This window comes from Sparus aurata, chromosome 19 (genome assembly GCF_900880675.1).
Source record: "Sparus aurata chromosome 19, fSpaAur1.1, whole genome shotgun sequence".
In the NCBI taxonomy this organism is placed as follows: domain Eukaryota; kingdom Metazoa; phylum Chordata; class Actinopteri; order Spariformes; family Sparidae; genus Sparus; species Sparus aurata.
This window is the reverse complement of record NC_044205.1, coordinates 15,393,609-15,407,132: the sequence shown is the minus strand read 5'-3', so window position 1 is coordinate 15,407,132 and position 13,524 is coordinate 15,393,609. Positions and strand designations below refer to the sequence as shown.

General features: G+C 41.5%; 1 protein-coding gene across 1 annotated transcript in view; it reads left to right on the top strand.

Annotated features, from left to right (window-relative positions):
* pola1 (polymerase (DNA directed), alpha 1) overlaps nucleotides 1–13,524 on the top strand; it is a 60,893-nt gene that overhangs the window by 2,890 nt on the left and 44,479 nt on the right. The window contains exons 9-26 of the mRNA XM_030398869.1: nucleotides 9–174; nucleotides 331–506; nucleotides 598–710; nucleotides 910–1,023; nucleotides 1,114–1,188; nucleotides 1,291–1,429; nucleotides 1,588–1,742; nucleotides 1,911–1,995; nucleotides 2,102–2,163; nucleotides 2,277–2,366; nucleotides 2,521–2,637; nucleotides 2,718–2,893; nucleotides 3,089–3,218; nucleotides 4,141–4,260; nucleotides 4,402–4,492; nucleotides 4,589–4,710; nucleotides 4,877–5,026; nucleotides 5,484–5,606. Of these exons, the coding sequence (XP_030254729.1) occupies nucleotides 9–174; nucleotides 331–506; nucleotides 598–710; nucleotides 910–1,023; nucleotides 1,114–1,188; nucleotides 1,291–1,429; nucleotides 1,588–1,742; nucleotides 1,911–1,995; nucleotides 2,102–2,163; nucleotides 2,277–2,366; nucleotides 2,521–2,637; nucleotides 2,718–2,893; nucleotides 3,089–3,218; nucleotides 4,141–4,260; nucleotides 4,402–4,492; nucleotides 4,589–4,710; nucleotides 4,877–5,026; nucleotides 5,484–5,606 (2,204 nt within the window). The remainder of the gene's footprint in view (nucleotides 1–8; nucleotides 175–330; nucleotides 507–597; nucleotides 711–909; nucleotides 1,024–1,113; nucleotides 1,189–1,290; nucleotides 1,430–1,587; nucleotides 1,743–1,910; nucleotides 1,996–2,101; nucleotides 2,164–2,276; nucleotides 2,367–2,520; nucleotides 2,638–2,717; nucleotides 2,894–3,088; nucleotides 3,219–4,140; nucleotides 4,261–4,401; nucleotides 4,493–4,588; nucleotides 4,711–4,876; nucleotides 5,027–5,483; nucleotides 5,607–13,524) is intronic.

Genomic DNA, 13,524 nt, shown 5'->3' with positions numbered 1-13,524 from the left:
TTTCTCAGCGAACGATGCCATGGCTTTTGATGAGGTGGACTTTGATGAGCCGATGGAGGTTGGACTTGAGGAGGAGAAGCCTACAATGAAGGATGAAGCTGAACATAAAGCAGCAGCAGCTGAGGTGGCTGTTAAAGTGGAAACCAAAGCAGAGCCCCAGGACCCTGTCTTATTGTAAATACATTTTTGCCTCCCCCCCTTTTTATTTTTATTTTTTAAAAGAAAACGTATACTTTTTTCTGGCTCAATCTTAAAATGGACTACAAACGTTATATAACTGAGCTCTAAGGTTAACAGTGAGCATTTTCCCTCATTCCTTCCCTTTTCCAGGTCCAGCAGGATCGGGAGTTCTTGGGGACAAGAGGGGGAGGAGGGTGGAGCTACTGAGGCTCCAGCAGAGATACAGGTCGACTCCAGCAAACTCCCTCTGGTGGAGGGGCCAGACGGGGAGCAGGTTTTCCGCTTCTATTGGTTGGATGCCTTCGAGGAACCCTACAGCCAACCAGGTAAAGCACATTCACATCTGGAGTGAATATTTGGTAGATTATATCGGGTAATTCCTAAGTGTTTACTTATTTGAACTTAAATGTGTCCTAGGTGTGGTGTACTTGTTTGGAAAGGTGTGGATCGAGTCTGCAAAGTCTCACGTCAGCTGCTGTGTTACTGTCAAGAACATTGAGCGGACTATGTACTTCCTGCCTCGGGAATATGTGAGTGTTCCTGCTCGTTTCACATTAGTGTCACCATCATTGTGTCAGGACAGTTTGTCAGTTTTCTTCTCTTTCACTATGTTTTTTGAATGGCTACTTTCAGCAGTAATATACGCACTCAAAATAGAGACACCTTCTCTTAAATTGCTTTTTAATTTGAATAATTCTTTTAATTGTTTTGTTGTGTTTTCATGGACAGAAAGTGAACACCAAGACCGGAGAGGTTTTGGACACTCCTGTAGGCATGATGGACGTCTACCAGGAATTTAACGACCTCTCTGAAAAGTTCAAGATCATGAAGTTCAAGTCCAAGGTTGGTCCTAACCTCGGTTATGAGACTTGTAGCATGAATGTAAGTGTGACATGTTTGTAACTGCTGCTTCTATTCTGTTTTTCTATGCAGAAAGTGGAGAAGAACTATGCTTTTGAAATTCCTGATGTTCCCAGTCAGTGCGAGTACCTGGAAGTCAGATATTCTGTGAGTAGACATGCACACTTTCACATGATATAGCTGTTATTTATTTATTTTAGCATCATTTTATCACCTGTTCATTTGTGTGGGTAAATGTTTTATTTGCAGGCCGAATTCCCTGCGTTGCCTTCAGACCTGAAGGGGGCGACATTTTCCCACATTTTTGGAACCAACACTTCCAGTCTGGAGCACTTCCTCCTCAGCAGGAAGATCAGAGGGCCATGTTGGCTTGACATCAAGACACCACGTAAGAATTTATAATTAAGGCTGTATACTTTTTAAAATTGATTATCACCCTGGGTTTAACTTTTTGATTTGTATTTGAGGGATTCTGATATTTAGAAGCCAATGATATAATTATTTTAAAATCTGTAAGTTCACATGTACCTTCTGTGTCTGTGTCAGAGCTGATTGGCCAGCCAGTCAGTTGGTGTAAGGTGGAGGCTCTGGCCCTGAGGAGCGACCTGGTCACTGTGGTCAAAGATCTGTCACCTCCACCCATCACTGTCATGTCCATCAGCCTCAAGACTGTCCAGAACCCCAAGACGCACCACAACGAGGTCAGAACATTAACAGCTGTACACAGAATCAAATATACAGTTTCCCGTTTTTAGCAGTAAATATATAGGGCACTGATGACATGTTTTTTTTTAAATTATTATAGCTGTGTTGTTTAGACTGAAAGACTCAGTAGGCAAGGGCCTGATCATATCATTGTTGTTCTGCAGATTGTGTCCCTGGCCGCACTCGTCCACTATAAGTTCCATATGGACAAAGCTCCACCTCAGCCTCCATACCAGACCCATTTTTGTGGCGAGTCATCGATCTTTTAACTTAAATGTTTTCATTGCAAGTCAGGAAGAATGCTTCAGTGGCAATAGTTTAGGAAATGTTCTGATTTTTCTTTTTGTCTTTGCAGTGGTCAGTAAACCGTCCGACTGCATCTTCCCCTATGACTTCAAAGATGCAGTGAGGAAGAAGGTGGGTGACGATGGAGATCAGTTGCACAGGGATTAGAATTGATGGGGAATGTATTTTGGTATCACAACTCTTTCATTACATTGTATTTGATAATGTGACTCTTCCTCTGTTAGAATGGGAAAGTGGAGATTGCTGCTACAGAGCGGACTCTGCTTGGCTTCTTCCTGGCCAAGATGCACAAAATTGACCCAGATGTGCTAGTGGTAAGTAGAACGTGTTGGGATAGACTAACTCTATGCAGTCTCCTGAATCCATTACACATTTGTTTACTGTAAATGTAAGATGTACAAGGAAGTGCAGATGAAGGTGCAGTGTTTCATTGGGTTAAAAGTTAGGATTGTTATTCTTGTTCTGTAGGGTCATGACATCTTTGGTTTTGACCTGGAAGTGATTCTGCAGAGGATCAATGTGTGCAAGGTTCCCCACTGGTCTAAAATGGGACGCCTCAGAAGGGCAAATATGCCCAAACTAGGGGTAAGAAGCACAGAATTCATCAGCGATATAAATGTGTCTATACCATGTTGTACATCTCTAAATGTTGTTGCGCTTGGCAGGGTCGTAGTTCTTTTGCAGAGAAGAGTGCTACGTGTGGCCGCCTGGTGTGCGATGTGGAGATCTCAGCAAAGGAGCTGATTCGCTGTAAAAGTTACCACCTGACTGAACTGGCTGCACAGGTGCTGAAGGTGGAGAGAGCCACAGTCCCTCAGGAGAACATCAAGAATCTCTACAGGTTTGTGTCCTTTAAAGGGCTAATTCAGCCAAATCAGAAAAAAAGTTTCTGTCATCATCTGCAGGAATTATTTTGTTTTTTAAACTGTAAACAAGTTTAAGTTGTTTTCCCATTTAGTCATTTGATTTTTCTTTGCTATGTGAGGGAAAAAAAAGTGTGTGTATCCTGAAAAGTGTATGTGTGTTTGCATGTCAGTGACTCTCCTCACCTGCTGTACCTGCTGGAGTTGACATGGACAGACGCCAAGCTGATCCTTCAGATGATGTGTGAGCTCAACGTGCTGCCGCTGGCACTGCAGATCACCAACATCGCTGGCAACGTCATGGTAACACACAACAACATGTCACAACTTTTACTTTCATTAACCCAGGGCTGCAAAACAATATATCCATAAAGATTATGGCTATATTATCATATTTGTTTTATCCAAATTGCAGAAGCTTTAATTTCATAAAGGTAAATTATGTGACAAAACACGAGGCCCTGTTCTACAAATCTTGTTCTCCAGAGATGTAAGAAAACGTGTTTATTGGGTGCAGACCCTGAAAATTTTACATAATGATGATTTTGATTTTCCTCCATATTGTGCAGCCTCTCATTAAACGTTACAATAGTTATTGTCTATTCTTATTTCTCAGCTAAACAAAAAAATGATAATAACAATTGAAATTGCCCGGCAAATTTTGCTTAATGTCATGAAATTAACTTCCTTGTGTGAAATGCATCTGTTTGGCTCTGGCTCTTGAATCCAAAACATCTGCGCTGCCAAAGTTAATTGAAAGTAGTATTTTAAACACTCCTGACAAAGGAAACGGGCATGGCCGATTGTTGATGTTCTGAATCCCACACAGCAGCTCTTCTCGTTTATTGAACAGTCTGAGACCAAACAGTTTGTAGACAAAAGCAAGACTTGTTTGTCCTGTGAAGGCAAAAGACTTGTACTCCAAGTCTGTCAAGTCTTTGTCGAGGCTAAAAGCCAGTGTAGTTTGCTCAAGGAGCGTGTTCCAGGGAGAACTACAAAATAAAACGATGTGGGGTGACTGTGTAAACTTCAAATGCAACCTTTTTTTGGTAACTTTTTTTGTTCACGATGTAAGATTTTATATTCATGTTAAATTACATATAATGCTCAGATTTTTAGTATACTTCATGATAATAATAAATATAATATCATAATACATAATACACATGCAACCTATGGTTTTTTGCTTCAATCCTCTGTTGCCTTTCTTGTGTCTTCTTGACAGTCCCGTACTCTGATGGGTGGCCGCTCTGAGAGGAATGAGTTCCTCCTGCTTCACGCCTTCCACGACAAAAACTACATCGTCCCTGACAAACTGTCCTTCAGAAAGGCCCAGATGGAACTGGTACAGCCACACACACACACACACACACACACACACACACACACACACACACTATCACACTATCACACTATCACACACAGTTTCTTATTTTGTAATTTAAAGTTATGTGACAAATGTTTTGTCTTTGTTCCTGTTTCCCAGGCTGAGGGGGAAGAAGATGTGGATACAGGGAAGGGCAAGAGAAAGAAGAAGGCAGCCTATGCTGGAGGTCTAGTGCTGGATCCCAAAGTTGGTAAGTCTGTGTTTTAGTTTGAAGTCACTATTTGACTCATTTGTACAGTATACCAGTGTACATAACTCTATAACCTCCCACTCTTTCTCTTTATAGGTTTCTATGACAAGTTTGTGCTGCTGCTTGACTTCAACAGTCTGTATCCCTCAATCATCCAAGAGTTCAACATTTGCTTCACCACTGTGCAGAGGGAGGCTCAAAACACAAAGAAGAACAAGGTGTGTGTTCATATGTTAACTTTACAAGCAGGTGTGTTTATGTGATCTATTGATTCATTGATAAATGAGGGATAAAGATCAGACATGATTTATAGATTGATCCCAACATCCTGGTCACGAGAGAAAAGTTCTCGCTCACTTCTAACTCTTGTTTCTGTGGTAACAGGAAGATGAGTCTGAGGAGATTCCTGAAGTCCCAGATTCAGACCTGGACATGGGAATCCTGCCTAAAGAAATCAGGAAGCTGGTCGAGCGGCGTAAACAGGTCAAACAGCTGATGAAGCAGCAGGACATCAACCCAGACCTCTACCTGCAGGTACACACACACACACACACACACACACACACACACACACACACACACACACACACACACACAGACACACAAACACACACAGACACACACACACGGTGGATGGATAGTACTTGGCTCTGTCATGCAGAAGCTTGCTTTGGGGGTGTCCCGTGGAGTCCTGCGCTAGACTGTTTGCGGCGGATCCTTTAAGTCCTGCAGGGCCTTTTTCTTGGTGTTGAAAGATTGTTAATTTCCACTTTATTTGGAAACAGTATAAGGAAGTTTCATAATGTCGACAAACTTCTCAAACCGCTCCTGCTTCACTTATTTTTTGTCCATCAGTATGCATCACAATGATTTCAAAGCATCACATCAAGTAGCATATTTATTTAACAATTTATTAGTTAAATGTTTGGATCATGCTGAGCATACAGAAATTCTTTTGGATTGGTATGATTTAAGTCTTTGTGTCCACCAGTATGACATCCGTCAGAAGGCTCTGAAGCTGACCGCGAACAGTATGTATGGCTGCCTGGGATTCAGCTACAGCCGCTTCTACGCCAAGCCACTCGCTGCACTGGTCACACACAAGGGTAGAGAGGTGAGTCAAACCTGCCTGCGATCCATAAACACATCTGTAGCCTTTAAAAGTTTTTGCTGTTTCATTTTAGATAGCTAACACGTATCCAATCAAACAGAGCTAAAGGAAGCTCCTGGTTAAAATAAATTGGTTACTTTCTTAAGGTGAACACAGAGCAAACAATTATTTGATAGTGAGGATGTTCTGCAATCCCTTTGTGATTGACGCTATGGTCTTCAAAATTGTTCAAATGCTTCCATTTTCATCCACAAGAGGGCACTGCCACCTCATTTTAAAGATTGCGAGCCACTCCTTCCACTGTTCCATTTTCTTTCTGACTTTTCTTCATCTTCTGTTTCTTTTCTATTTTTCTCCTCCTTCACATTTTTCATCCACCAAACTCTCTTTCTACTTCACCCTGTGCCCTTTTCCTGTTCTAAATATGATTATTTCCTTAAGTTGGGTTGTCAGGATAAGGGACCTGTTGTAGTTTCTTTGATATCAATGGCTCTATAGCTCCAAGTATTTCCCAGTAACAAAACGCCACAGGAGCGCGCACGAAACTCACACTCTCCCCATGTAAAGTCTGATTGTGTTCTTTCAGCACACAAATGGAACAACATGGGTGTGCACGCTCAATAAATTGGTGCAAAGAGGCGTGCATACTGCATGACATAAACGGCTAAATGTGGTATTGTAACTGAACACCACACACACACACACACACACACTCTCTCTCCCACCATGTTGGTGGTAGTACTCATGTTCATTTAATGAGCTCTAACAGTACACATCCTCAGCAGAGGCGTCAAGCTTTGCCTCAGGGGAGTCCTTCATTAAGATCCCCTTACACACTCATTGTGCTCCCTAATAGAGGGCAGGGCATTAACTGTGTGTGTGTGTGTGTGTGTGTGTGTGTGTGTGTGTGTGTGTGTGTGTGTGTGTGTCCGTTTGTGCCTCCAGACACACTCGTTGTTCGACTGAACGAGCTACATTGTAAAAGGTGCACATTTGATTCGCTGGGACAGGTGCGAGTTTCTCTGCCTGCAGACTTGCTGCCTGTATCTTTGTCAACAGCTAGAAGTCGTGGGTTCATTACATTTTACCCCGTTTTAACACAATGTCATCATCACTGTCAGAATCGAGGACATTGCTGCACTTTTTAAGTTCTGTGCAGGAGCGTTAAACTAAATATTAGTTACAGTTAATTCAAGTCTGTAATCCTAATATCTTAGGATCTTTAAATAAATCACTCTACTATAAATTTTAGTTATTTTCTACTTAGGGCTGGGCGATATAGCTGAAAAATGTATCACGATAGAAGTGTTTCATATCAGTCGATATCGATGATTATTGTTAATTTTTTAAAGCTATTTGAAATAAGAATGTAAGGGGGTTCAAGCAGGTGAATACGATTCTTGTATCCAGACTTCTCAACTGTTCTGAGCGGTAGCTAGTCCTTCACTAGATGATACGCCACTGCATCTGTCCATTATTTCTTTATATGTTTTAATGTTTTGTCGTATGGGACTGCTGCCGAGTACCTCTCCATGGTGTTCTGTTGCCGCTTGTGTGGTGTTCCACCTGTACCGGCAGATGTCGATGGTTGTGGCTATTTTACGCTGCTGTACTCCAACAGATGAGAGCGGCTGAGGTGGTGAGATAAATTCGTCGTATTGCCAGACTTGGTAGGGACAACAACCTTGCATAGTTTGCAGACAACATCGGTCTGACTCTTGTCGGATTAAAAATATCCGAAATACTGCCAAACTGGTGACGTGATCTTTCCTCTTTTATCCACAATTTCCTATCACGCTCTCGCACTCATTTTTCCTTTCACTCCACGCTGTTCTTTTTGTTAAAGCAGTTATGAGGCACGATGGTGAACCATGAAAGTGCTACTATGCATGTCACTCAACAGGTTGTTGCTAGGTTACCAAAGAGCGATTGAGTTTGTTCATGCCACCATTCTTGCTTAGCTGGGCCAGGAGAGGTCAAGAGGCTAAAGCCCTTCCTTTGCTTACATCCCCCAGAATGCCTTGCGGTTCTGGATCGGGATTTTCTTCCTGTTTTTTTTCTAACAGAGTTCAGTGAAATTGTCGAACGTTCTATTGAAGTATTTTCTATTGATATTGATCATGTGTCTAACGCGATAAATATCGTTATATCGCCCAGCCCTATGTCTACTTGTTGCTGCATCACTCAAAGCCCATTAACTGTCACTGATCTCCCACTTGAAATGAAGAAGTTGATAATTGAACATTTCATCCAGAGGTCAGGTATTAATCCTAATGCCCATGTAATTGAATTTGCAATTTAAATATAGAATGAAAAGCTTTTCTGAGAAACTGTTCATGTCTGTACTTATGTCCTCTCAGTGCTTATCCCAGAAGTGAAGTGTGGACATGGAAAGAATCCCTGTTTCAGAGCCGAAGGAACGTGTCCAAGCCCAGTCTCAAGGGATATATAGGAGACTTTGACGGAATGTCTCTTATCCAGTGTATCTGATACAGATTCAGACAATCTCATTCACTGATTTGAAAATTAAAAGCTGAATCTTAAATTGCTAACATGAGACGTAAAAGATAGTGCTGTATCTCTCTATAAAAGCAAGGAATCTCTGTCTGTCTGTGTGTGTGTTCCTTAAAATATCTCTGCGGATCAGGATCAGACTGACCTGAGACTTACAACATGGCTGCTGCGTGGTTTAAGGGTGTGCGACGTCGAAATTGTTCGGACTGCAATGATACTGTTAATAAATTTTCATTTCATAAATGCTTTACCAATTCCGCTAGCATTGTCAACCATAGCCACCATAGCCATGTGCGCACCAGAGCCAATCACTGCAGAGCTCAAGCCCACGACACACCTTAAGAAACAAGCAGATTTATACCTGCAGCGGCGCGAGCTGGACCGGGATTTTGCAGACGGTTCGGTCCCGTTCTGTGCATCTAAACTGACTGTTGTGGATTAATAAGACTAAACCGGACTCAGGGTAAATAATGTCCGCCACGCTTTTTCGCAAACATTGCTTTGTTTGCTTTGTGTCTGGTGCAGGAAGAAACGGTAAAAACTGGCTTTTGTCATGAAAGTGTCCGCAAGCAGCAAGTTTGGTTGCTGAGGAACAGGGAAAGTTGTGTGAGGGACACCGGTGGTGATACAGACAGCGACAGAGATGGCGAGTTTTGAGAGTTGAGAGATTTGTGACATATAGCGTGTTTGGAGTGTATAGTTGGTATGTTATATAGTGTTTAGTGTGTAGTGTAGTGTAGTCGTTTTTTTGTGTTGTGAGTCAAAACAATGAGGAGACTGCTGAACATGGAGCAGGCAGTGCAGCTCTTCATTGAGCTGAGGAGCCTGAGGCATTGCCTGCATTTAAATGTAAATAGTTACATATAACTAAATTTCTAAAAAGTATGCATAAATTTAGCAAACAACAATTTATATTTGCATTATAACTAATGCAATTGGTTCATTAAACATATTTGTGTTTTTCACAGTAAAAAAATCTAACTTTTTCCTACTCTGATTTTATGTTATTTTGTGATTTTAGGTCCATAGTGTTAATATGTCAAAATGAAAAAATAACTGTACAGTCACACATGGTTGAGGTTGTGCTGAAAATAATGACACCAAACATTTTTTTAAGGTAAAATATAATGGTATAATCCAAAAACAGCCAATTATATCCCTGATGTCCCACCTTCAAACGCAACTTCATTTGGCCATCCATGAAAAAGCTACTTAACCTCCCACTTTTCTATAGGAATACATGCTTCCTACGGACAATGCACTAGTGTTGTATAATCTACACAGTCATTTTGATTTCATGTTTATATACCAACTTCTGGCCAGAGATAATTATTGTGTCGACATGCGCTGATCAGTAATAACATTAAAGGACATTATAGGGTGAGGTGAAATTGATCACAGTGCCAATGTTCTGACACGAAATCTCGACCCTGGCATTCAAGGGAATGTCACTTGACATGCACCAGCTACTCAAACGCTCTGGCAGACCAAGGACATCCCTGATGGCAGTGGTCCCCTCCAAGCAGGGTTCAAGGCATCTACCTGGCCTCCAAACCCAGATCAAACCCTGAATCTAAATCCGATCAAGCATTTGTGAGACGTGCCCGAACAAGACTCACCAATGGATAGTACTTGGCACTGTCATGCAGAGACTTGGACACAGAACCTTTGGGGGTGTCCCGTGGAGTCCTGCACTAGACTGTTTGCGGCGGAGCCTTTAAGTCCTGTGGATTGCGATCCGGAGCCTTTTTCTCAGCCTTCTGAAGTTACCCAGTGTGCTGAAAGGGCCATAAACAAATTGGATTGTATTTAATTAGGACTTAAGTGCGTTAGTACATTGCATACATTTGAAGTAATATGACAGATTGGAGTGACGTGCATTAAAAAGGTCATCAGTCCAATCTGAACAAACAATGTGCTGAGCACACAGCACGGACTGGATCTCAACTTGCTGAGATAGCAGGAGATCCCCCCCTCTTTGCACAATCTTGTGTTGTGTTTACTTTGTATCCATGATCTGAGATACATATCTATTTATACTGCAGGTTGTGTGTTTGGAGAGAGCACAGCATCAACACAACCATCGTGCCCCACTGAAAATTAGATACTCAACGAATGTTGTTGACAGTAATTTGTCACTCTTTGAAATCTACTATTTTTGGTCATTTATTTATTAGCTATGTGATTGAAAATCTTTAAATGAAAATCCTTTTTTTAACACAGTTAGTTAGTACCACTACGTTTTAAAGCTGCGTTTAAAAAAGTAATTACGATACACTCATCAGCCTTGTATAGACTGCCTGCTCAAATCCATTTCTTTTTTTGACAATTCGGTTACTATTTAATTTCTTTTTTTAATTTAAGATCTTTTTTTTATTGAAGTTTTCTCAATATAACAAATGTGCAGTGCATAATAGCCATTACAGAGACATGGAATGAGTATGGATATATATCAAACACAGCATGCACCCATGAGATGTGCAAGAATAAATTAAAAAAAAAAATAAAAGGAAAAAAAAATAAAAGAAATCGAACAGTGTACAAAACAATCCTTCCCCTGTCACTGCCAGAGTACTAGTCATAGCATAAGATCACTGTTACACCAAAAGCATGCACTAGAACAGAGTTAGAAGCGTAGTTCAGCTGTACTCAAGGGCCAAGCCTTTACAGGGTCTGGAATGCTTTTAGGAAGGGACCCCACATTTTCTGGAACTTCTTATTTGATTGCTGAAGTGAGTATCTAATTTTACAGTTTTAAGAAGGACATGATGTCTTCCAGCCATTGTGTATGAGTGGGAGGGAAAGTATCCTTCCACCTGAGCAGAATTGCTCGTCGAGCCAGAAGGGAGGCAAAAGATGAAGTGCGTATCTTTACTATAATTAACTTTTTCTCCCCTTCCATGACCCCAAACAGAGCAGTCAATGGGTTTGGTTACAATTTAATGTTTAACACCCAAGAAAGTGTATATATTTGTTAAGGCTTGAGCAGGACCAGTACATATGGATGAGAAAAGCTTCCGCATGTTTGCATTTGACACATTATGGAGTAATATCTGGGTATATGGAGGACAGTTTTGCTTTGAAAATCTGAGCCCTGTGTACCACTTTGAACTGAATTAAACAGTGACTTGCATAGAGGGAGGTTGAATTAACCAATTTGAGTATGGTAACCCAAGTATCCTCTGATAAAGAGAGACCCAAGTCTTCCTCCCATGCTGTTTTAAGCTTATCTGTGGGGCACTCCTAAGATCCAACAGCTTGCCGAAATTAGCCTCTTTTTAAGACGATCTATAGAAGGACAGTGTCAACAATGGTCAAGTCTGTTGCTGTTATAGATCCAGACATCTGAGCGAGAACAAAATGCCTTGCCTGAAGATACCTGAAAAGATTTGGCTTAGGGAGGCTGAATTTCCTACTCAATTGCTCAAATGATGCCAAACTGTTGTTTATGACCAGATCTTTAAAACGTACAATACCTTTCCTGCGCCATTCTTGAAAGGCAGAATCCTGACAGGATGGTTTGAAAAGGTAGTTTGATGAAATGAGGCTTAGGAGAGAAAAGCTATGAAAACCAGAAAACTTCCTAAATTGGGCCTAGATCTTTAGAGAATGTTTCACCACTGGGTTTCTGATTGATTAAAGTGAGGGAAGTGGCAGTGAGGATCCAAGAACTGCAAGAATTGACAAACTATCATTTGACTGTAACTCCATCGCCACCCAGTCAGGACAGTTGGGCTGGCCGTAACAGGAGGACCAAAACGCAAGGCAGCGCAAGTTGGCAGCCCATTAGTACAAGTTTGGAAGGGCCAGACCCCCTGTCGCCTTGGTCTTTTGAAGATGAATCTTGTTCAAATGTGGTCGTTTGCCCCACCTTAAGTATGAAGAAATAACTGAGTCTAGAAGTTGAAAAAAGGATCCAGGGATAAAGAGTGGTAAGGCCTGGAAAAGGTACAGAAGTTTAGGTAGAATGTCCATTTTGACTGAGTTGATGCGACCCACAAGAGACATCGACAGTGGGGACCACTATGTTGGGGAAGAGCTCACTTTTATTGAGATTTAGTTTATAGCCTGAAGTTTACCGAACTGAGAAGGCAGTGACAGAACAGGAGGTAATGAGGCCTTTGGATAAGAGATGAAGAGCAACAGGTCGTCAGCATAAAGTGAGACTTTATGCTCAATGTCACCTCTCCAGATACCAGATATATCCTTACAAGAGTGGAGTGCTGTGGCAAGCAGTTCAGTAGCCATGTGGAAAAGCATGGGACTGAGGGGGCTCCACTGATGGGCTCCACAATGTAAATTAAAGGGTCTTGACCGTGAGGAGTTCGTACGAATTGAGGCTGTAGAATGCAAACAAAGTTTTATCCATGAAGTAAATTTTGGACCAAAACCAAACTTGTTCAGCACAACAAATAGGTAGACCAATTCGACACGATCGAATTCTTTCTCTGCATCGAGAGTAACAATGCATTCGGGGACATCTTCAGAGGCAGAGTAGATAATATTAAACAGTCGTCTTATGTAGGACTACCTGCCTTTAACAAAACCCGTTTGGTCTTTGGATATGATTGTTGGAAAGGCATTTTCCAACCTATGGGCTAGGACCTTGGCAAAAATTTTAGCGTCTGTGTTTAGGAGGGAGATAGGCCTGTAGGAGGCACATTCCGTTGAGTCTTTACCTTTTTTAGCTATAAGCGTAATACAGGCCTCAGTAAATGAAGGAGGGAGTGAACCTTGTCTGCAAGATTCTGAGAGAAGGCAAAGCTTGAATTTCTTGTGCTTTTTGTTCAAAACCCAGGCCTCACACACGCACATGGTTACTGATGCTAACATTGTTACCACATCAACCCATGCGAGATAGATAGAATAGAAAGATAGGCCGGTGTACCTCAGATCAGATCACATGCAGATAACTTTGACATGTGTCAAGATCTGATTTGCAAAACAAATCTGATTTGCCTGAAATTTAAACAAAGCCTAATTGGTTAAAGTTAATGTACATTATTAATGACCTACTATCAAATCCATCCTTAATTTTTCATTAGCTGGATTGATTATATCAAAATAAGGCTACCTCTGTAAAACTGCAGGCCCCAGAATATAGGCCATCACACTGAGTGACACTCAGTTCAGGCAAGGGTTTAAACAAAATCAAGCGAGCCCTGAGGCTAAACAACAACTGTAAGCCAAGTAGTTCTTGGTAGTTTCAGACTGCAGCGAGCCAGAAAGGGCCAGCTGGCATTTATAGCAGGATTTCTAGTGTATTTGTGGGTATTGCCGTTTGCACCCCCGCCCCCATTTTAATCGTCACATTTGCACTCTACTTTCATTTCATGATTTAGGAGGCTTTTTATTTTTGTAATTGTAACACGTACACCAACCACTGCTCTGTCCGCAGTGTAAATCC